This window comes from Coccinella septempunctata, chromosome 2 (assembly GCF_907165205.1).
Source record: "Coccinella septempunctata chromosome 2, icCocSept1.1, whole genome shotgun sequence".
Classification (NCBI taxonomy): Eukaryota; Metazoa; Arthropoda; class Insecta; order Coleoptera; family Coccinellidae; genus Coccinella; species Coccinella septempunctata.
Window position 1 is genome coordinate 34,839,206 of NC_058190.1, and position 24,893 is coordinate 34,864,098.

At 33.8% G+C, this 24,893-nt stretch overlaps 4 protein-coding genes across 4 annotated transcripts; 1 reads left to right on the forward strand and 3 right to left on the reverse strand.

Moving 5' to 3' along the window:
• Positions 1 to 578: 578 nt before the first annotated feature.
• LOC123307441 (endoplasmic reticulum metallopeptidase 1-like) lies at positions 579 to 11,063 on the reverse strand. Its single transcript, XM_044889757.1, has 11 exons — positions 10,414 to 11,063; positions 9,885 to 10,224; positions 8,452 to 8,829; positions 7,993 to 8,292; positions 6,977 to 7,194; positions 5,782 to 5,959; positions 5,191 to 5,375; positions 4,724 to 4,876; positions 1,627 to 1,832; positions 1,451 to 1,569; positions 579 to 1,126 (listed from the first exon to the last, which is right to left on the reverse strand). Exons 1-11 carry the CDS (start codon positions 10,615 to 10,617, stop codon positions 786 to 788), a joined length of 2,622 nt encoding a protein of 873 aa, XP_044745692.1. The 5' UTR covers positions 10,618 to 11,063; the 3' UTR covers positions 579 to 785.
• Positions 11,064 to 13,190: 2,127 nt separating this feature from the next.
• LOC123307140 (endoplasmic reticulum metallopeptidase 1-like) lies at positions 13,191 to 21,329 on the reverse strand. Its single transcript, XM_044889358.1, has 11 exons — positions 21,297 to 21,329; positions 21,194 to 21,245; positions 20,677 to 20,898; positions 20,121 to 20,420; positions 19,356 to 19,573; positions 18,151 to 18,328; positions 16,887 to 17,071; positions 16,677 to 16,829; positions 16,404 to 16,609; positions 13,667 to 13,791; positions 13,191 to 13,610 (listed from the first exon to the last, which is right to left on the reverse strand). The coding sequence occupies exons 1-11, from the start codon at positions 21,327 to 21,329 to the stop codon at positions 13,267 to 13,269; spliced, it is 2,016 nt and encodes a 671-aa protein (XP_044745293.1). The 3' UTR covers positions 13,191 to 13,266.
• A 758-nt stretch (positions 21,330 to 22,087) lies between these two features.
• Positions 22,088 to 22,591, forward strand: LOC123307515 (selenoprotein M-like). Its single transcript, XM_044889860.1, has 2 exons — positions 22,088 to 22,295; positions 22,351 to 22,591. Exons 1-2 carry the CDS (start codon positions 22,218 to 22,220, stop codon positions 22,582 to 22,584), a joined length of 312 nt encoding a protein of 103 aa, XP_044745795.1. The 5' UTR covers positions 22,088 to 22,217; the 3' UTR covers positions 22,585 to 22,591.
• A 693-nt stretch (positions 22,592 to 23,284) lies between these two features.
• LOC123307259 (proteasome subunit alpha type-4) lies at positions 23,285 to 24,891 on the reverse strand. Its single transcript, XM_044889494.1, has 7 exons — positions 24,744 to 24,891; positions 24,567 to 24,609; positions 24,349 to 24,511; positions 24,053 to 24,219; positions 23,772 to 23,902; positions 23,544 to 23,667; positions 23,285 to 23,487 (listed from the first exon to the last, which is right to left on the reverse strand). The coding sequence occupies exons 1-7, from the start codon at positions 24,744 to 24,746 to the stop codon at positions 23,339 to 23,341; spliced, it is 780 nt and encodes a 259-aa protein (XP_044745429.1). The 5' UTR covers positions 24,747 to 24,891; the 3' UTR covers positions 23,285 to 23,338.
• Between the last annotated feature and the right edge of the window lie 2 nt (positions 24,892 to 24,893).

A 24,893-nucleotide genomic window follows, 5' to 3' on the forward strand; every position in this document is an offset into this window, starting at 1 on the left:
GATGTAGTAAATCCTTAAACCGCTTATACTGGCCTCATGGTTTCCGGGCTTCCTCTGTGAATTCGCCATACAGTGCTATTTTTGGGAGTCTTGTGTGTTGCATTCTCATGTGGCCGCTCCATCTGAGTCGGGCCCTCGTTAATCCTTATTTAAATAGGTGAAATTCGGGTCGATGAAAATGTCTTTGCTTCGTCTTATCGGTTCTCACAAAAAAACGCAGTTATCTCCAAATTCATGTGTTGGATAGCTTTTCAGAACTAAAAAAAGGTATGAAACGGTTTGGAATGTTAACGGTTTCTAACAATTTCTGAACCCTGAATCGGAATTAAAATTATTAAAACCCAAAACGGAAAAATTCGCAGCCTTATCTTGGAATGAAGACGGAATTTTTTTGTTTAAAATCAAACTTCATTAAAACATAATTGATAATATTGATTTATGATAATACTAGTACCATTAAAAAAGATGACGCTTATGCCATTTGAGAGGCTGTGAGTGTGAACAAATTCCTAGATATGAAAAGACAGGCATAATAATAAAATTATCATTAGTGGATACTAAACATTGAAACAGCTTGGTCAACATAGATATTATTTATTAGTGGAAAGTATTGTAAAAAATTAAGTATAAAGAAAGCATTTATTCCATATGCGAATTAAAAACACATTTTATTTTTAAAAATCGCTGTAAAATATTTTTTCTCTTATTGCATCTATCACTTTTTCTTAAATTCTACTCCATTTGGTTGTAGCATCTGTCTTTCTTTGTTCAGAAACGTATCTGTTTCATATCACATATGAATGATAGTTGGCGACCCAAGCAGTCAAATCAGCCCAGTCTGGAAATTTGGCTAAAAACTTAGAAAAGTCTGGAGTTATTCGAAATTTCTTAGGATGCACATAATTTCCAGCGACAGCAATATCCATTGTTGGTCCCGTATGATTAATCGGTACTTCAATATCGAAAACAGCATTTATTGGCGTCACTTCTTTTCCACACGTATAGACAAAAAAGTAATATGGGCGATCATTCCAGAATACTTCATCGTCTATTTTATCCAAAAGACTTGTTTTGCTCATTTTCAAATCTTTCTTTGGAGACAAATAAAACATTATTCGATCAGGACCTAAAATGTACAAGAGAATATTAATCTGAATACTTGGGTCGTTCTTTCTAATAAATATATAATCAGAATAGTTCAAGAAAGATAACTGGGCATAAAATCATCAAACCTCCTTACGAAAAATGAAATCGAAAAGTAATAACAATTAATAATAATCAGCATCAAAAAACTCATAAGCATCTAACGAAAGCCATCACGATGAAGAAAACGGACTCGAATTATCGAAAGATTCGCGCATTCTTTTGAAGCGAAACTCTACAATTCTCTTTTGCATCGATTCAGCTAATAAAAACATAAAAAAAAGATAGATTACGTATGCTAACTCACCAGATATTGTTAAGTTATATCGAAATAAGGTTGGCGAAATTTGTGTTTTTGAATTCACTTTCAAGTTCACAGGATCGGGTATAATTGGCGAAGATGAGGGTATCCATGTACTGTACCTCCTGAAATATGTATCTTATAGTTTGTCAAAATTAACTATAATATAATATTGAACTCACACAACTTCGCACATCTTGGGATGCGCTAATGGCAAACCACAAAGGAGAAAATTGTTACAGTCAGACTCAAGGTCTGCAGTTCTTTTCAGGTCATCTACATATCGAGCAACACTTCTTGGCGAGTTTCTGTCCATATTCAAGAAGAAGTACCCAGAATCTCTCTTTATAATTCCGCCATCTTCTCCGTGAAAGGTTCTCTGGCTATGCTAAAATCGAGAAGGAACCAGAATTTCACAAGATGAAGCCTAGTTTATACCAATTTTTGATATTGGTTCATGTTCAGTATACAGGGTGAGTCTTCGACTCGTACCGTAAATAGTTGGGGTCAAAAGAAACACTTTTTTACCTTGCCCTTTTTTCCGATTCGGACAAGATGAAAAGATATAGCCATTTTAAATTTTCAAAATGAGCTATACCACCCCAGGAAAAAAAAATTTCCTTCAGAATAACAAGCTAAATCTATGATACACTACACATCTGTGGGTCTTTTGAACAGATCTGCATTCAGCCAAAGTACCCAATTTTTCGAATTTCACAGATATTTTTTTTTGTCCTTCGCACTATACGAGAAAATATAAGAATAATTTTTGTATTTTCCAAAATGGTCAAATATTCATTGTTGAGCGTTCAACTTACTTTTAACAGATGGGTTCTTTGAATTTTTGGTATTTTTATGGTATGTGTTGGATGATGAAAAAATTAGAAGATGTGAGTAGGATTTTGTGTTCGGAGAAGATTCAACAATTCAATGAAAAACGATATTCCGAAAATCATCCCATTTGATTAAAGCGTTTCTGAGATATACCTAACTCAAAATTACATTTTGTTATAGATTTTCAACGGCCTATATCTTTTCAACTGAGCCGAATTGGAAAAAATGGTAATGAGAAAATGAGTTTCTTTTGACCTCAGGAAACTTCTGTTAAAATATATATACACACCCTGTATATTATGATTAATCTAAAATCGATCACACAGTTCAAGTTGAACTACTTAGCGGAAAAATACATATGATTCCCCAATGAAAATTGGCAGGGGTAGTTCATATAAATTTCGACCCCCTAATTTTTTCTACGGGTACCGAGATAAGTAAAAGAAAACAATTTTTGAAGGAAAATCATAAGGAATTGTCATTTTCAACCCCTAAAAATGAAGTTATGAGATCGAAAAAAATTGTGTGAGCAACATCTATTTACGGCCGTTTTCAATAATCCTATCTATCCATTGTTTCAGTTACTGAAGATAGAAAATGCATGTGATTTCGTTTCTATGATGTATCTGTAGATATATTTTAGAATGGTTACCAACGGTTACTAATCGTCAGTAAGCGAAACGATGGATAGATTACTTCATTCAATTTTATTTTAGCAGTCGGTTGGCCATGGAAATTTGACACATTTCACTCTGTATAGAGTACTCTAACGATTTGTCAAAATCAGCTGACCCTTCATTACCGTGGGGCACACAAAGCTTTTTATTATCAGTGTAAAGAGGCATTTCTTAGAAAGTTATAGTCTAATCACTCTAACCTAACGTAGGGAAAAACATTTTTTCCAAAAACATGCACAAAACACAATACTCGACCAAAACAGCATGTGAATCAATGGAGAGAAAAGCTTGTGTGCCCCACGACAGCGAACGCTCAGCTGATTTTGACAAATCGTTAGAGTTCCCTTATAGGGAACGAAAATGTGGGGTTATGAAGCTTGTCAAAATATTTTTGGGTTTTAAATCAACGCTATGTTGCCCGTTCTACGTAAAAGTTTCTGTTATTACGTATTTTATCACAATGTCGAATCTCTTCGGAAAATATGTGACGAACATAATTGAAGTTTATACAAACTGATTGAAGGCATACCAAATACAGATATTTGCATGGAAAATACAAGATATCAGATATCAGTATAATATCATAATATGCACTAGCTTGAGGAGAGTTAATGTTCGTTATCTTCTTTGGCTTACATCATTTGTAGATTTCAAAAATATTAACCCGAAGATGAAATGCATATGATACAGTGGTTGGGAATGGGTATCTCCCGAAGGAATTAACAGATAATTACAAGAATGTTAAATTCTTCAACAAAAATCATCTTGCATCAATATAAGTAAAAGGAATTGAAGGAAGTTTCAAGTTAAGAAGCAACTTCACCGTTGAACAAAAATTTCACATGAATAAACAAGAAACTGGGCAACTTGAGCGTATTTGTGGCTATTCGTCTTAATACATTGATGTAATAATAATAATTAGGTATTTATTAGTACATTTACATTGTATAGGACAAGTCAAATGAAAAATAAAAAAATCCATTTTAGGGAACTTATTCTCCGATGACATTTATCGAAAATCCTGTAGTAAACTTTTCGCATTAATTCACTCGAATATAAAATTCTCAAATGCCACCACTTTTTTGGGTCTCCCAATAGAAGGAAATTCTTTGTCATTCTCTTCATTCACAATCTTTCTGATTGTGGAAATATTCAGCTGAAATATAAGTCGTTTAGATTCAGATGAAACGTTATATAAATTATCTTACATTTTGAATATATTCGCTACCGTCTGACGTATTAGGGTTTTAGAATATCAGGGTATAACTATTTGAATGAGCGGACCTGAATTCTAGCACTTTCTGAAACCCTGTCTCTTTTTTCAATCACTTTTGGCATTTTCGGAATATTAATTGAGATAAGTTGTGGCAACGGCGTTATGACATTAACGACATTTCATGAGTGCCAACCTAACTTCGTTCTAGTTACAAAAACTTGAGAAAATTATTTCATGGCCAACCGACTGCTAAAATAAATCTGAATGAAGTATAGGTTTATTGAAAACGGCCGTAAGTCCTTCAATCATGTAGGGTTTTATGACTCAGGGTTTTTCAGAACCCATAAAAAATATTAAAAACTGTCAACTCGTCAACGCCTTCCAAAGGCTACATCTTTTGGAAGGGAGATCGATTTGAAAAAAATTATATGAACTACCCCTGCTAATTTTCATCGAGGAATCATGTCGAAGTCCTTCGCATTTATTTACAGAGACCCCCTGTATATATGTAGAGTGACATAAAACCACAGCATTCAAATCAAACAAACTCACCATAATCCAAAATCTCTGAGGTGTTGGCGATTCATAATTTCCAGAATACGGGAATCCTAAAGGTGTGAAGACGATCACCAAGCATACAGCAAATATGGTACCCAATATCTTGTAAAAATTTTTAGGCTTATCCAACGTCGATACCAAAAAATACTGAAAATAAAATCAGTATCATAATGAAAGAAGAAAATCGGTTTGAATTGTATTGACCAGGATGGCAAATCCAAACTATACCAGGTGTTTATTTTGAAGAGTTCAAAAAATGACTGCCTTAAGATGAAAAAAATATATGTACTTTATTCGAATCCATAAACCGAAATAACGTACACTCAGTTAATTCTTCAAATCTTATAATATAGAAATTCTGAGATATTGGAGAATCCATGCTTATAGTGCAAATTTTGTATGGAGGATGCACTATAACAAAATAACAATAATGGGTATACAATGAAATCGCAAAAACTCACGTAAGGCGTCAAAGTTAACAAGGTGGAAAAAACAGCTCCAAATCCTATGATAATATCAGGTATTTTATTACTTCCAATTCTTCCAGTTAGCGGAATGAAGAAATCAAATAATTCAATATTGATGCTCATTGAGAAAGATGTAGGTATCAGTGATAATATTACATAGACGATTTTCCAGGTTGATGCTGAAAATTTAATCACACCTGTGAGTAATTGAGAAAAAAAATCTCTGGAGTCAAGCAAGAAAAAAAATTGAAAACCCCCTGAAATTTTTACACACTTGAACTGCGGCTGATAATAACATGCTAACCACATTTTTATTTTAACTTGAAAATAAAGAGATGAAATTTGGATTTAGAGCTGCTTACCTCTATGCCAAATTCGACTTAAAATATTCACAATTTACATGTGTGGGCAGTTGATATTATATTTCAGTGCTGAATTTGGTAAGGGAGTATATTTAGTATAGTGGCGAGCGGCTCTAAAATCTGAATATGTATTGCCAATACTGGACACAATGAACAATTTCAAAGAATCACTTCAGCTCAAAAAGTTTTATGAGTGATAGTAGCTGTTAACCTTAATTCTTACCTGAATGTTCCAATCCCAATAAAAGAATTACAGCATATGCCAAGGTGTCAAATAAAACTATCATCAAGAACGGATAGGTAGTTCTTATACCTAATAACGTTATTATTAACATAATTGAGCTCCAAATCAGCCGAATTATCTGGGCTTGTATGAAAGAATTGGCATTGCGGGAGATATGCTGTAAAAATAAAAGTCTGTTAACCTGTAGGCTGTAGGCCAAAGTTATTCAATAAGGAAAGAAAGACAAATGAAAAACAGATGGCATGAGTATTATATTGCCATCAGTTTGTTTTATCTTGAATGTTTGAAACAACGCCTTAAAACATTTTTAAATTATTGTTACTGTAGAATTCAAATATGAGTCAATCTTATAATCAGAACAAGGCTTGATGGCTGCTGCAACGAATTTGGAAGTAAGGCTAGTCCAGAAGATATAGACAGAAAGTGCGAAAAGGATTGGAAAGATTGGGTCACTAGGGCATTGCCACACACCAAGTCACAATAGAGGGCATAGCTATCAAGATATTAGGCGATTCCGTGCAACAAATTTGAATAATCATCCTCTAATACGACTAACTCGTGAAAGTATATCTTCAGCACTTCCAGTGACTTATTCATTAAATAAACAACACCTTCTCACAAAAGTTGAAGTTAATTTAAATCATCTTCTTTATAACTTTGCCCATTTTCTATTCTATGCAACTGCAAACCCATTTCTATCAATTGTGCCTGACCTTGCCACCCAATAAGTCATCAACTTTTCAACAGGGGCTGAACTGCATTGTGCCTTCTTTAATCTTCTTGGACTTGGCTACCAGATATCAGGTAACTAAAGTTCCAAGTATCCAAATTGTCAGAACTGGAGTGTGCCTACTAGTATGCAAGCAAGATGAATAAAGGTGCTTACAGATTATTGTGACGTGACGCGGAACCACGTCATAATGCGCATGATCCAAATATCTAACATATGATTTTGCGCAGGAGCGTTCAAATTGTCCTGACGGGAAGTGGGACGTGCATTCCCACGAACAATTTTAACGCTTCCGCACAAAACCCTATGCTAGATTTTTTAATCATGCGCACTATGACGTGGTCCCACGTCACGTCAGAGTATCTGTAGGCACCTTAAGAATTATTATTTTTTCATGAATCCAAATCTAGACTAATACTTCTTCTTTCGAAAATATATGCTTACCATAGGCTTTATTAGCAGGAGCATTGGTGTGGAAGTTATAATAGTGGGAATCACAAAAATCCCTAATACCAACCAAGGATGCCCATACCAACTCATTCCATATCCCAATAAATCAATAAGGTATGCTAAAAATATCACCGCCAGAAAGGACAATAACCAACCAAAAAGTGTCACAGCAAGAATTTGGTGGAAGTAAAAGACGGTATTCACTGTAATTCCTGTGGATATAGAAAAACAAATCAAAATATCTATTTGGGAATGAGAGGTATACTATGAATGCATAAGGAAGATAGCGCTTATGAGCCAGTGAAAATATCACAGGTATAAGCAATGGATTATCAACCAATGGTGATGGAAGTTCGTCAAAGACATTCATGTTCAGAGCCTCGACCGTCCTCCCCACCACTATCGGCAGTCCAAGTGAGGCAAATTGGTCGAGTTGAATATGCGCAATTTGCTATATCTTACACTAGCATCTTATTACTTACATAATATTATAATATTATGCATGGATTATGTTCCAAAGCGGATATGGTATAATATCCTGAGCAATTTTTTGGTATTAGAGTAATTAAAAGTGCTAAAATTTCTAAGGCTGGTATAAGAAGAGAAGCCTTGATTCATGCGAAAAATCGATAATTGGAAGACAAGGTGAAAAAAATCTCACTGCAATATTATTCAAGGACAAGCAAGCTACTGATCGTTCTGCATTTTTTGAAAGAAGAGAAATTTAATTTGAAATATATTCTGATCTAGGCTCGTTCCAAGAAGTTATTTCAGTGGATCTTTTAAAATGGGTCACCTTGCAGTTGAAATCACTGAACAAATGCAAAGCATTACGGCAGAAAAATCTTGCACTGCTTGGGTGTGTGCGTGGGTTAACAGCAAATCGTTAAATGTACACATAAAACAGATTACAATGTAATAATGTGACATAAAAGATCGAGAAGTTTCGTCATAGAAACTCCCTTTGCGATGAAACTACCACTAATACTTAATATTAAACTGGAACTTACCCAAATTAAATCTTCCTAAACTCACGAAAAACGTCAGCAATGATAGAACAAACACGCTCAAATTGACGAAGAGAGCAGTTGTGGTACTGTAGGATACAAAAAATCCTCCGAAGAAATCAAAAAACACTACTTTTCCTGACTTGGCATTCTCATCTCCCAACTCGGGATTGTTTGCCATGTTTTCTACAAGAGACATAACGTTATCGCCAACATGTTGATAAGAGCCCAAAGGTATATTATCAAAACGATCATATTTTGTGTGATAACGGTAACCATCTTTAACAAATGCCATGTCTATACCTGTAACAAATCATCAAATTAGGCCAGATATTTAATGAGTATCTTGAGGTTCTCATAATAACAAAAACGCTTATGAGTTGGAAGAAAATGTTTTGATGAAGTATAAGACATTCTCAACATACATCGTATAGTTTTAGAAAGACAGTAATCAAAACTTACCAACCATGTTACCAAAGTCCCTAAATATCCTGAAATCTGTATCAGATGGAATAACATTTGCTTGGAATAATTCTTCTGAAGCAGCTTGTCCCCTTGGATGAGGAACTTTTCCATAATCCTCATTCAACCAAATTTTATTGGGGCCAGTTTGAAACATCACAATTTTGCCACCGGCTCCGGCTGCTTCCAAATTAATTACAACCCTGCTTTCTTTAGCCCATTTATGCTTAGTAATAAAACCATGACTAGCTTGTAGAGCCGACTCTTCAGCACCATTAAAGAGGAATATCACATTGTGTAACGGGCGAATTTTCCGTTTTGAGTATTTTCGGAGGATTTCCAGCATTACTGCACAGTTTATACCGTCGTCGCTGCCACCTTGGGAAAAATTGTTCATTATAGATGTAAATTCGCATTAAAACAGATAATGACTCAACAATCGATTTCACTCTGACTTATCAATAAGCCTTATACAAATTGCTTCTTGCTTTAAGAGTACTTTAACTTTTATAATTTTTAGATTTCATAGATAATTGAAGTTAAGGAGCTATTGATATCACTTTGCCTGTTGCTCCAGCGGAGCATATAGGCGTATTTCGAAAAAAAATTAACACAAAATCCGTTTTAGATTAAGTAGAATCAGAATCTGTAGAAAACATTCTGTCGTTATGTAATCTAAAGTTTGGGCAAGATTGTGCGATGGTTTTTTTTTCTGGGAGGAGGGTGCCCTGCAACATCAAGCTGCTAGTTTGTTTGGGGGTTGGGCTCACTTCATCTGAGCAAGTCGGATATCTTGATGTGATATTGGACTGTAAAATACTGTGTTACAAACACATCTTGACCCAATCGAATAAAACTAATGTGATTTTTTGGTCTACTCGGAGAGTACTTCGTCCTTACCATCCCTTGATGGGGCTTCAAACAACACATTATGCACTGGCTGTATACTGTTGAGGTGAGTCCTATCTTAACCTAGGCATCTCTGCTGTGGTAGACTTCCATGGGGAACACTTTTGATCCAGCAACATTTCAAAATACGCTCAGACTGTTGAGTCTTGATTAAAGGTAAGGTATATTAATTCGACTCAATCATTAACACCCCTAATCAAGGGTAAGAAAGTAAGAATCACCTTGAAATATTCAAATGATATTGGGGGTCAAGTAAGATTTCTTTAATAAGTATAATCTATATATTTTGCAATCTTGCCCAATACTTATCAAGAATTCAGATTGTAAATACGAACCTATCTCCAAACAATCACTTATGAGAAAATTGACCCTGCCTCAACTGATATTATTGAAAATGATGAACAAAATTATGAAAATCATTTGTTTGCTTATTTGTTAGTTTTAAGTCCAATCTTTTCCATAGCATTAGATTTGGTTGAAAGAACAAGTTTTCAGATACACTATAATAGAAAATGTTAACTCACCAGGACTAGTAGGTACAGAATCGAAGTGAGCATTGAGCAACAAAGAATTGTTAGAATCTCGTCCATATAATTTTGCTATGACATTCTGTACATTAGAATACATATTAATCTTTCCAGTAGGTTTAGAGCCTAAAAAGTAAGAACCACTGACAACCTGTACATCTAACTGGATTTCTTGACTTTTATCTGCTTCATGAATTATATCCAGTATCTGCTTCTTCAAAAACTCTACAGTCAGAACCTCATTTTCATATGAGCCCACCACACGGGGACCAAGATCTGTTAAATATTTCAGATCCTCTTGAGCCCTCTCTGCTATAAATCTTTCGGGATATTGAGACTGAAATACATTAAACATGGAATTTCAGACTGGGCTTTATACAAATATATTTCAAGAATCTTTTTTGAAGAAATTTGTTGTTCAATGAAACAGGACTCTGGAGTTATATTATATTAGTTGAGAAAAAGAAACAATACAATTGGTGCTCATGAATCAAATTGATATTTCCTAAAGACTGACCACACTTACCTCATCATCTTTCTTCAAAGGAGTAGGCAATCTCTGATCGAGAAAAACAACAAACCGCAACAATAGCAGAAGGAAAAAACAAAAAATGATTCCATAATAGTACGGAATGGTTTGAGGAGGATATTTTCTCTTTCTTTCGCCTATTTCAAAATCGTCACCAGGCAGAGAAGAATCTTCTCGTGATACACTTTTTCGACTTCTCATTTTCAAACTTCAGTAGCGATGAGTTGAAAAAATAGTGGGAATCTATTTTGTACCTTAGTTTTCGAACAACGTTATTAATTTATACTTTAATGGCTTAAACTATGTCTACGCATTTATTGCGAAAAAATGTTTTTGTTTTTTGATAAAAACACTGAATTATCATGAACAAAAAAATAGTATTGGGCAAGATCCGAGAATCTTATCCTTTATCTATTTGAAGATATTATTTTTAGAGAGCATCTCGTGCGTTCGAGTTATGAGTATAAACTTTGATCTTGCGAAAAGTATGAAATTCAGATATAATATATATATACTTCTGATGATGAGGAATAAAAAGCCAGACTTTATATTACAGTTTGAAAATATTCTGAAGAATGAGAGAATTTTTTTTTGTCAATTTAATTAAGCATGAATAATGTTAATTTCAAAAAAGAAATTAACCTAACAATTAAAATGACAACATAGCAACTTTAAAGCACTACTGGAAAAGGTGGAAAATGAACTACTTGTACTTGCTTAAGCGCCAGAGATATAGAAGGGGGGAGATTGAGCTTCGACCACTGCGCATCCTATTTTCATGGGACAAAAGTGGGTCCGCCATTTGTCAGGTCATAGCACGGTATTATGATCACGGTCTAACAATTTAGTGAATATTCTTGTCATTTAGCTGCCATTGCCTGCTGTCAAGTCAAAAGAATGTAAACAATAATAACAAATATGAACGTATTTTTGGTGATATTCAGCGGATCTCTATCTCTGATCAGACCCACTTGACTTACTTTAGCTGTATTCGGGTTCGGCTTTTGGACGGTCCGAGGATGGTTCTAGAACTGCGCAGAGGATTTTATACTAGGGCGCAACAGTTTTGCGCAGTCCTAGAACAATTCTCGGACCGCCCAAAAGCCGAACCCGAATACAGCTTATATGGCGCCACCATGTCATTTGCTTCGTTCTATCCTTGTTCTACCAAAGGAAGTCCAATGATCTCTCGTTTTATTTTGTTTTGCGTTCATATATCGAATATCGTAATATCGATCAACGAGTTCAAAATATGAAAAAGCCCATTTTGTCAGCTGTTAAGGATTATTTGTGATTTACACTTTAATTTTCTTTGTAAAAACAAATCCTTCAATATTTTCAACACTATCGAATAAGGGTTCGAAGGAGTATTTACTATTTTTCTTCAAGATAATTTCCGTTTGACAAATTGAATTCGTGAGGGGGGATAATTCAATATGATATTAATAAAACACAGTTGATTGGTCAAATATCCAATATATTCAGTTGACGGAAAGGGAATTTTCACTATATCTATCAGGAAGAAAATTTTAAGTAACAGATTCGAATAGATTTATGTATTTCTGATTCTCAATACATGCTCACAATTCACATTACGTATTTCCAATACAGTTTCTTTGAAACATTGCTGAAGTTTCCATAAAACTTAGTTTTATGGTGGTTGGTTCTGCTTCAAATTCCAACAACACCGAATTCTTAGCTGTAGTTCTTGATTGTCCATACAGAAAACTGAACGACATGTTGAATAAATGAATGTTCTACATCCCTTTCTCGAAACTAATTCATTTTCACACACCAATAATCGTTTATAAATAGAACATATTCGTGAGTCGTATCAAGTATTCAAATTATTTTCAAATATCAATTGACAATGCACTGTCAAATTCCTCCTTTAAAAACAGAAAACAAAACAAACTTGTAGATTGTGATGTTGCAACAGGCGAAATAATATGTAGTTTTCTCCACTTCCGTGAGTTTCTACCATTTTCTAACCAGTGATCTCGATAAATTTTTAATTTCCTGAGTTCAATCAAAGATTCTCTTCGGTAATTTTCCAGTACTCACTTCAGTTTCGAAAGTATCACTTTCGCGCCAATTTTACCGTTGATTGAAGTATTTATTATTATACGTTAACCATATTCAATAAATTCAAAAACTATTACGGGAAAGTAATAAGTTTTCGATAATGTAAAGAAAAATAAAAAATGAAAAATAACGGAGCAAACGCAATTCCATTTTAGGTAGCGAAATTTGCGCTTGCTCTGTACAGTTCACAACCGTTGTGAACCACTCTGCGAACAAACCTACTATAATCGTTTGAATTAATTGCAGGACTGATGAAGCAAAAGGTCAATTTCCCACTGATGTAATAAACACCTAGCATTGTTTCTTTTGCTGGTCCTATGTCCCGTGATAAAGTTTTTAAAAGTAATATAATGGCTAATGGCAGAAAATAAAAAGTCATAGAAAAAATAATACTTCCAACGCATGCGTGAAGTATCTTTCCCATGCGCGACTGCTTGATGAGTTTCGGCCATAGACTTATAATACATTTATTTATTTATTTTATTTATTTTAAGTCTATGGTTTCGGCCAACGCCAGTGGCGTACTGTATCACTTTACGCATGACTTGGGATCAATGTTTTTTCTACGACCTTTTTTTTCTCCATTTACCTTCACTCATTTCAGTTTCAAGTTAAAGTATCGTTCCGTACGTGTTATAGGAATAACTATTTCCTAACGAGTATGAAAAGTGAATATCAAACAACCAGAATATTGCAACAATTAAGAATTTAATTCGATCAACAACATCAATAGTTTCGAGCTTACAAAAATAAAGTTCATTTTTCTTAAATCACCCATGATCTATATATTGCAACCCAAGTGGTCAAATCGGCCCAATCAGGAAATTTAGATAAGAATTCCGAGAAACTGGCAGTATTGGTGAATTTTTTTGGGTGAACATAATTTCCTACAATTGCAAAGTCCATAGTAGATCCTTCGAAGTTATCTGGTCCTTCAATATCAAAAATGGCATGAAGAGGATCGATATTTTTTCCACATGTATAAACAAAAAAGTAGTAAGGCCTTCCATTCCATAAATTATCTTCTTTTGGCAGTTCATCCAAGAAGTTCATATTGACAAGCTTAAAGTTCTTCTTGGGTGAAACGAAAAACATTGAATGATCTGTGCCTAAAAAGTGCAACCATCAAGAAAAATATTCAAAGGAGATAGTGAATAGCACTCACCATGAATTGTCAAGTTGTAACGAGTTAAATTGGATGATATTCGAATTTTAGAATTCACCAGAAGATCCACTTGTGGATTCGGTAAAATTGGGGGCTCAGGAACAGGAATCCATGAGCTGAATTTACTGAAAGAAAATAATGAAACGACTTCACTTTGAAGAATAACCTATTAGAAATGAGAGGATTAACATTTAGTTACACGTCTTTGTAAAATACAAAATTTCATAGTTCACTCAAAATTCAATCCTAGCAGGCATACCAACCAAGGCATAAATAAATTTTTCCCCACTTCCAAATCATTATCAATCACGGTCAGAAATTTTTTCCACTTATCCACATATCAATACTAATTTTCGAACGAAAGGTAGGCTATTTTTGAAGGCAAGTATTTTTCATCCGCAGACACTTTTCGTCCGTAAAATTTTCTCGTCCGCTGTTGTCACTATGATAAGGCACGGTACGAGAGGGCGACTGAGTCCACGATTTGATAAAAACATAAGTCCCTGTGACAATAACTGTGACTTTTTTTGGGACCACCCATGTACAGGCATTTATGCCTCCTTCGGGTCCTTCATTTATTGTAAGTTTTGGAGGAATTTTGGTCAATAAAAAGTAAAGTAAAAAAAGTAAAAGTAAAATAACTGCCATTTGCTGTTGTCAAATTAATTTTTCACGAAATCCGCTATATTTTACGAGTGAATTGAATGTGTATTGAATATTATTGTTCATAATAATCAAGAGTGGATATGCGATATGCATATCAGAAATAGTCGTCCAGAGCTGAGGGAATTGACAAATTACGGCAACGCAGCCGGGGCCAGCAAACAGGTGAATTCTACTTGCATGAAGGCATGTGTGGTCGACGAGAAAATGCAATATATTAGGTTGGGGAAAAAGAAATCCATTATTTTTTTGACAGATGGTTTTATTGACCTATACCTCGTTATGTATGTGTCGGATTGGGACAAACTTATACTCGTTGGAAAGAGGAATTCATGTACTAGCAAAACACGTTTTGTCATTGTTATGACCGAACGATTTAGTTGTCAATTGAAGAGTCAAAGATGGAAGTGAACCAAAAAAAATCGTTATGTTTCACAATTTTGCTTTGATAAAAGGGAAAATGCAAGTCGGGCGGCTGCAAATGTAAATGAGGTCTATGGTGCCAATACTGTAACAGCCAATCACGCTTAATTTTGGTTTCATCGATTCCGTTCCGGTAATTTCGATGTGAAAGATGCACCACGCACTGGGAGGCCTAGAGTCAAGAATGTCGATAAAATCATGAAAATGATAGAAGTAGATCGGAATGAGAGCTGTCGTAGTATCGCTCAGGAACTAAGGATCGACCACAAAACAGTTTTGAACCATCTGCATTAGGCTGGATTCAAAAACGAACGGAAAAAAACTTGATAACCGTGTTTCCATCTGCGATTCCTTGGCCAAACGGAACGTTATCGGGCCTTTTTTGAAGAGACTGGTGACGAGAAATGGATCACATACGATAATGTGGCCAAACAACTATTGACGTCCCGCAAAGTTTTGTTGTGCGTTTGGTGGGATTGAAAAGGTATCCTCTACCATGAGCTACTGCCTAATGGTCAGACGCTGAATTGAGATCTCTATTGCCAGAAATTAGATCGATTGAAAGCATCAATCGATAAAAAGAGGCCAAAATTGTCCAATAGAAGAGGTGTCGTATTCCACAACGCCAGGCCGCGCACGTCTATAATGACCCTCCAGAAGCTCCGGGACCTTGGTTGGGAGGTTCTTATGCATCCACTTTATAGCCCGGATCTGGCCCCAAGCGATTACCAGCTATTTCTGCCGATGTCAAATGCTCTTGGTGGTGTGGAGTTGTCCTCAAGAGAGGCTTGTGAAAACTGGCTAACGCAGGTTTTTGCCAATAGAAACAAGACGTTATAAGAACGGGGCATTATGAAATTACCTTCTAAATGGCAACGAGTAACTGAAAAAATGGGCGCATACTTGAGCCAAAACGAATGGTTGTAACTATGGTAAATAAAGCTATTAAATGAAAGTAAAAATAATGGATTTCTTTTTCCCCAACCTAATATAACTCGGCAAAAACTGTCTGTTGTCTCGCCTGCTTGAAGGCTAAAAAAGTATAATAGACAAATTTTGATCTTATACAGGGTGTCTGTAAACAAATGCGAAGGACTTAGGGTGATGATTCCTCGATGAAAATATGCAGGGGTAGTTCCTATAAATTTTTTTCGACATCGACCTCCCTCCCAAGATACAGCCTTTGGAAGGCGATGGCGAGTTGACAATGTTCAATTTTTTTTACAGGTTCTAAAAAATACTAAGTCATAAAACTATACATAACATGAAGCACTAAGTAGATGTTACTCGCACAATTTTTTTAGATCTCATAACTTTATTATTAGGGGTTGAAAATAACAACCACTTATGATTTCCCTCAAAAGTTGTTTTCGTGGGATGGATTTTAGAAAAATAAAATTCTCTCATGGTTTCCCATTCAATTCTGAGGAAAAAAGTATCTTGGAAGGGAGGTCGATTTCGAAAAAAATTTATAGGAATTTCCATTGAGGAATCATCTCCCCAAGTCCTTCGCATTTGTTTACAACAGACACCCTGTATATATAAACAACTACTTATTTTATGCTTCATTCAACAACAAATATTATATTATTATATCACTCAAGTAAAACTTTCAGAACAAATTAAAAAAGAAATATTATGATTCACCTACATAAAATCACTCATTTTTGGATGCGCTATGGGTAAACCACACATCAAAAAATTCCTACAGTCTTCAACAATATCTTCTGCATTATTCAAATCATCAACATAGGCCTTTACACTCTTTGGAGAATTTCTATCCATATTCATAAAAAAATATCCAGATTCATTTTTAACAATATCTCCATTTTCATCATGGATTATGCGCTGACTATGCTGAAAATGTATTCATCATTTAATTTGGTCTAGGCAAAAAGTAGCCAATAAACAGCATTTCTCTTACCAGTATCCAGAATCTCTGAGGAGTTGGGGAATCGACATCACCAGAATAGGGAAATCTTAGTGGTGTAAAAATTGATAGAAGACATATTCCATATAAACAGAGAACAATTTTATAGAAATTAGTAGGTTTCTTGAGGATTAAAATCAGGGAAAACTGCAAAGTATGAACCAATAATTATGTTGTGCACAGCAATTAATTCCAGTAACTCACGTAAGGTGTGAGGATTAAGAATCCTATAACTAATGTTCCCAGTCCAATTATCATGTCGGGCATTTTAAAATTTCCCATCCTCCCAGTGAGAGGAATAAAAAAACCCAAGATATCATAGAATGTACCCATGTTGATGATTACTGGTATGATTGAAATCATTATATATATAATTTTCCAAAGCCACACTGAAACAAATATGAATTATCCTCATTGTCTAAATGAATAATATGCAGAATACATCTCATCTTCATGAATTAACGAGATCTATATAGAGGGTGTTTCCACCAAAGTATCCACTAAAAGTTTTTAGAACTCCAAATTAAATTTTTCTGAAAATTTGTATATGATAATGAATGGCCAGGATCTAACTAACAACTAAAATATTCTCGTCTACTTTGTACTTCAGGTTTCTCAATAACATTTTCAATTACTGTTTATTTGAACTTCCCCATAAGCAAAAAACCTCAAGGTTCTGGATGTATCAATTAATTTGTCTGAAATTTTTTGTAAATTAATGAATTGTTACAACTTCTTTGAAAATCTTCAGTTTTAGGTATAGAGTATGAAACTCTATTAGATAGGGATTTTTGCGTACCATCTACTGGTCTATTGAGAAAGCAGGGTTTTGTAGTAGGAAGAAGAAACTTTTTCCAATTGGTAGTTTAACTACCAATTCTAAGAGTCAATTTTGAACTTTCCGAGAAACATTTTGATTAACTTAGACAACAAATAGAATTTAGAGAGTATACTCGGAGGTATATAGTACAATTTTCGTTTCAATTCTGTAACTTTTGTCAATAGAACGTTATGACAATTCATTCAAAATTATCTTTAAGTTAAATTTTAGACAAATAAATAATTATCTCTAGAACCTCGCTGTTTGGGAATGGGAAGTTCAAATAAACCGTAGTAAAAATTTTGTGGAGAATACAAAAATGTAATAAAATATAGGGGGTTCCATTTAATGTAACAAAGATTGGCTCAACTTCCGGTATTACCGAAAGTACCACCGAGTTGAGAACATTTTAGTTAAATAGATCCCGGTAAATCATGATGATTCACAAATATTCAGAAAAAAATCTCTACATACCCTCGTTAGTCAAAAAAATTTTTTTTTCAATAAAATCAAGTTAATATAAGTAGTTTATTTCAAACTTTTTATATTAATGTTAGTGATTCTTAGTTTGTATCAAAATGCTCTTGAGTGAAATCTCAATATCTATGCTTAAATGATAATATAATCCTTTTAAATAATTGAGCTCACCTTTTTTTTCCAAGTGAAATGAAAGTATTACAAGAAAAGCCAAAGTATCGAATAAAACTATCAAAAAGATAGGATAAATCGATCTTATACCTAATAATGTCCCTACCAATAATAGAGAAGTCCATATTAATCTGATTATTTGTGCTTGTAAAAAGGAGTGGGCATTGAGAGAAATGTTCTAAAATAATAAATAAATTATAAGCAGATATAAGAGAAAGTACAATATTTCAAGTCTCCATTTTTTGAACTTGAACATCCACAAAGTGAAAATATATGGTTCATTTAAATCTTAGTACAGGTTGATTATGATCAGAGAGTTACTCATTTTACATCTCCAAGTTTTACAGCATCGCCTTCGTTCAAGAAAATGATGAAAAAATTATGCATTTTATGGAAATGCAAAAACTTCCCATTTTAGCAACCTTGACAGAGGAGTTTTGTTGGTGTCGTAACCCTCATTATATACAGGGTTTTCACGAAATATGTCCATTCGACATTTCTAGAGAACCGAATGAGCTATTTTCCAGAAAATTTGTGAATTATAATGAATAATCAGGATCTATTCAACTAAAATATCTTGTTTTTGATTATATCGGAAGCTGATCGATAGATCAAAAATTGTTAACTTAAGAGTGCCAATTTTTTTTGATGAATTTGAATATCTCAAAAACCCTTCTCTTGATTTGTAAATCAATAGGCTTCTTAGCACAGTGTATCCGCATAGATCTGTAGAAATTGAAATCGATAACTTCAGAATTAGCGGGTCCACAATAGACTACATACTCTTCTGAACCTAAAAATTCAAGTACAATTTTCAACACTGTGACTATATTGTTAGCAGGAAGTCCAAGACGATCTTTACGTTTTATGAATCAAAATAGAGTATGTAATTCCCAAGTTTGGTTCAACTATCAGTATAACCAGAGGTACCTCAGAGTCTGCAATGTTTTAGCTGAATAGATCGTTGTCATCCATTACAATCCACAAATTTTCAGGAAAAAAATCGAATGCCATTTCTGATATGCCTAATGCACACTTTACGTGAAACATATTGTATTTGTAGTCGTTGAAAGAAATATTTTCACCAACAAAAATAATTACAAGACTAAGTCCAACAAACATGAAATGCTATTCATCAATGCTGCATTTATTTATTTGATGTAATGTTATGTGGTAAGAAATTAATTACTGTTGAATCGACAAACCTTAGGTTTCACCAGAAATAAAAACGGAGTGGAAATTAAAATAATTGGAATTATGAAATCTCCAATTACTAACCAGGGATAACGGTACCATCTCATGCTATATCCCAATGAATCCAAGATATAGACTCCTATGATTACAGTTATTAGCGTTGTGATCATACCACATATGGGTGCGGTTATGATTTTTATCAGGTAACCTAATGTTTTTAAGTTAATACCTGAAACAAACAAGAAGATTATTCATAAAATCTTCAATTTGAACATAATAAATTTGAAGCTAGGACAATGGTTCCACAAAGTAAATTTTATTGAATTCTAATTTGGAATCATCTCCATTACACTCTGCATGAAGAAGAGGTTTGCTTAAAAGTATTTAATTAGTATGTATTTGGAAAAATTTTTCGTATCACAGCTGTCTATTTATAACATGGAATAAATTCTGCCAATCAATATTTTAAATTGCGCTCTTTTCAATACAGGGTGTTCTCAAAAGTGAGGCTTTTCTTCGACAGAAGGTACAATTAATCAAAATAAGTAATTATACCAAAAGTTGTCTATATAAAATATCCAAGATGGCTGAGCTACAACCCCTAGAAGTTCGACAAAATTTCATCAAATTCCAAGTACAAAACTGTGCATCGGCATCGGAAAAACATAAATATATGCCTTGACTCTTTCAGTTCCCTATTCTTAACTCTTTTTTTTTATTAATTTTCTCTTTTTTTAACGCTCTTTTCATCCAGATGAATATAAAATTGTACTCACCTAAACTAAACCTCTTTAAACTGATCAAAAATATCAACAATGATATTACTATTACAACCCCACTCATGACAGAGGCTACTGAAGCACTGTAGGATATGAAAAAAAATCCCAAAATATCGTAGTACACCATTTTCCCGATTTTTGGATTGTCATTTGCTAGCTCAGGATTGTTAGCAATTTTTTCTATGAGGGCCATTACATTGTCACCTACATGTTGATAAGAACCCAGTGGAATATTTTGAAAACCATCAAATTTATTATGGTATCGGTAGCTATCTTTTATGAATGCCATATCCAACCCTGCAAAAAATTTACCAATATATCAAAAAATAAAAAAAAATGGTATAATTTTCACATTTCATATTTCTAATTTGACGTATATCTACTTATAAAATATGGATAAGTTTTTTTTCAATTATCATATGTGAATATTTCATGTAATAAATTGTATGTAGGAAATCAGAATATTACTAGTTACATAGTTGTAGTTATTCTTAAAAAAAATTTATCCGAGATTTTCTCATCTATAAAGCGTTTCTATGATCTGAAAACTTACCGACCATGTCTCCAAAATCCCTAAATATTCTAAAATCATCATCTGAGGGAATAACGTTCGCTTGAAATAATTCTTCTAGTATACTTTGTCCTTTAGGATGAGGTACAGATTTATAAATCTCAGTCAACCAAGGTCTATTTGGTCCAGTTTGAAACAGTATTACTTTCCCACCAGTTCCTCCAGCTTCTAAATTAAGCAATACCCTACTTTCAGGTGCCCATTCTCATTTTGATTCGTTATGAGTTATGAAGGGACATAATATATCAAATTGTTGGTTCAAGGCAGAGACAAGAGAGTTGATGTCTCGTCTTCAAGGTTTCTACAAAGTTTCTATTGCTGTATTTACACAGATTATTTTTTAATCCGGTATTTATTTTAGTTCTCAACGCCTCCTGTTTACTTTAGCGCAGAGTCGCAGAGATATAGAAGATATATCTCTGCTATAGCGCCTTATATTTTGTCATCGATTTTTTCCTCAATTTCAAAGAATTTGAATGTTAGTCTCAAGAGAACTTACTGAATTCAAGTTTCAAGTCAGAGACAACTGTCTCTGTTTTAGGTGGAGAATTCTTCAATTTTGAATGAAAATAAATAAATGACTGGTTTTGAGGTTAGTTTACGTTATGTCGGGACCATAGACTAATAAATAACATGGACTCCGCATGTGAGAGAGAAGTCGGTTGGTTGAATAAGATGGAGAGTTTGTGGGCAAGCTGTCAAAAGGTTATAGAACACAAGTTTATGCGAAAATTTTCTTCAATAAATTTTAAACAAGCTTCCGAGAAGACACATAGAAATTCCATAGCATTCCTTCGAAATCAATTATGTCAAAAAATATGTGAGTTTTAGTCAAAAATAGATGTAATGAGAATAATAATCAACGTATCAACACCTTGTGGGCAAAGTCTGCGAAAATTGTAAAAATTTTCCATAATAAATGTTCAACAAGCTTCCGAGAAGGCAAACAGGAATTCCTTAACATTCATTCGAAATGGAAAATATAAAAATTATGTGAGTTTCATTCAAGAATAAATATAATGTGAATAATACTCAACGTATGAACACCTTGTGGGCAACGTCTGCGTTAATATCCATCATATGATTTTGACATTGCCCACACGGAATCAGTTCATCTCTTTCTTGTTCGATCAAAACGCATAAGCCCTTCTCTCTCTAATGCATACAACCCCTCGATCTACTGAAAAGTCACGTGACAGTGAGTCCATGTATTATAAGTCTATGGTCGGGACAGAGAAAAATGAAATGTGAATAAAAGAAGATAAACTTAGATTTATAATATAATGATGTGGATGTGGATACTACAAGAAGATATATAAGATATTGCTATATCAGATATCTTCTTGGCTTGGCGGAGACTCGGTTCTTGGTTTAGTAGATTCCATGAAAAAAAGGTGGTAACACTGCTTCTTGAGTCGCTCCTCCACTTTTTTGGCAAAGAGGAGTTAATCTTTGTTTTTGGACAAGAGGAGTTAGGAGTTAGATTAGAAAGAACTATACTTAACTATAAACTTTACTGCAAAATGCTGAAAATTCTAACTATAATTTGTTTTCTCCTCGTAGGAGATACTTATGCTAAAATAGCTAATGCACGCCTAGAGGTTTGTTCAATAAAATTCATTACTTGATAAGTTTGATCATCAATCTTCTTTATAGAGTTGTCCTAGTTGTACATTGAATCGAAAACCAGAAGTGAGAGCATTTGCGTATGAAGATTTGCCTAAATATGGGATAGAATTTAAAAAAATTCATGGGCATTTACCAGAGTTAGTTTTTTTTGATGAAAACGATAAAGAAGTAGAAAGGCATTCTTTATCTGACCTCACCAGAAAGGAGTGTAATGATCTTTTGTTATCACGGGGATTCGCCCTGAAAAATGAAGATTTGTAGAATTTCACCACTGTCTTATTATTATATCATGTCAAGTTAACACTCCAGTACTCGCGCGGGGTACTACAATACCCCAGGCTCCACGTATTGCTTATGTATCTATCGGACGCGCGAGTACTGGAGTGTTAATGTTCTCTAAGAAGCTTAATACCTCAGATCAATAAAAAACATTTGTTTTTTATTTTTATACCTAATTACTTTGAGAATTGGATTGCCAGACTGTATTATAATGGTAATTTTTTTCAATTTTTTACTCTTCAAATGTAAAGTTTGAGAACATACTAATGTAATGTAATTCTATAATAAGCTGAAATATTCTTATGAGTAAATAATTTTTCTAAAAAAGAAATTATATCTACTATGTTAACAATACTAACCTACCTAGTTATGTACCAATTTATAAAACGTCCAAGATGTTACTTCAAAACTCCCATACTCAACCAAATGTAAATGAAAAATTACCTTGAGTGTCCTGTACCCTGCTTATGCTTTTAAAAATGGTTCTGATCTAATGTACATGACCATATATGTTAGTCTAGCATATCATGAAACAACTAGAGTGTTCATGAAGGATGTCAACCAGTATTGGAATACCTGCAGATCAGCCTTCTTAACCTCCTAAAGGAATGCAGTATGAATGAAGTATGGATAAAATATTCATGTGGAATTTTTAACTTCAGGAAAAATGATACAAAACAAATATTTAGAAAAATTTTACTTATTACAATTGTGTACAATAGAAGAGAACAATCATTTATGCAGGCTGTTTCTGCTGTTCTTTCTTGGCAGCTTCAGCTAAAGCTTGTTCTTTTTCAAATTCAGCAATGAGGCTTTCAACTTCTTTGCTATTCAAGATTGATATTTTAGTTTTGTTTCCAACTCTAGTTAATGTGGCCATTTCAACTAAACAAAGAAACAAATTAGGTTTCTAACAACCTAACAAATATATTTCAAATTACCTTTTTCTGAAGAAAGTTTAGTCATATCCAGGGTTTTACTCAAAACTTTAACTGCCAAGGCTTTGGCACTCTCTAGGGTCATTTCACCTTCCTTATATTCTTGTTTCAAGCTTGAAATTGCCGCCTGAAATACATCTTTCAATGTTGAGCTTTTAATGTTTGAATTGAATATTCAATCAATTTAAAAATGAGGAAAGAACTTGCTACTCAAAGGATTGAAGCACTTACTGCACTATTATTTCCTATGCATGTGGCTTTCCATCCACTGTAATTTCCACTAGGATCAGACTGATATAGTTGATAGCCATAATGCTTATCCCAACCCATATATAAAATAGATACGCCAAAAGGTCGTTTTCCTAAATAAATGAATTTCATTTGGGATTACTCCAACAAAATTAACTGATTATGAAATAGAGTAACAAAAAAACTGTATGGCCAGTGAAAATATCATATTTTTATAAAAAAAAACAAACAGGAAACTTATTGAAGGTTTCTACTTTACACACCTCCATACTGTGTGTAAGCCTGTTTAACATCACATAACCAAGAAACCAGTTGTTCACATGGAATCGATTCTCCATACTGAAATAGGTACCTCTGGCCTATCATCCTTAATTCATTGGTCAAAACATTGGCATCAGAAGTGATACCAGCTACACTACAGACCATGTCACTGGAATGGTGTTATTTTTGAAAAAATTTATCAGATATCGACAAATTTTTGCCAAAATATCGTAAGGCACAAGGCAAGTAATTGAGGCTAACGATGATTTGGCAAAAATGTATTGATTAAGGAACTTACTCATTCAGTTGATAGATTTTTTCTGAAGTGAATACCTCATCTAGGAGTTTATTGGTGTTACGTCTTTCCGCCGCTAACAGTATTCCATCATTTGCTAGAATACCTAGACATGTACCAGCATGACTTATAGCTTCCATAGCATATTCAACTTGATAAAGTCGACCTAAAAATTATGAACATCATGTTATTTAGTTTTTGATGATTATTCCAAGAGTTACCTTCAGGTGAAAAAATTGTTGTTCTGGTATCATATCGGCGAGCCTACAATTATATATTGTTTATAAGTTTGTATTATATTAATGAAGAATTGAACTCGGCAAGAATTGTTCAATAATTAATTCTAACTCAGAAAGTATTTATTCAGAATTGATATAACGGTTCCCTGATCAACTTACCATTTCTACAAAATGAATATATTACGGGAGAATAACAATTTATTTTAATCTTATTTCTGATTTCTTACAACTTTGAAGAATGACTTGAAAAATTGTTGTTTCCCTTTTCTCTGGTGCGATATCAACATAGAAAAATATTTGACAGGAATA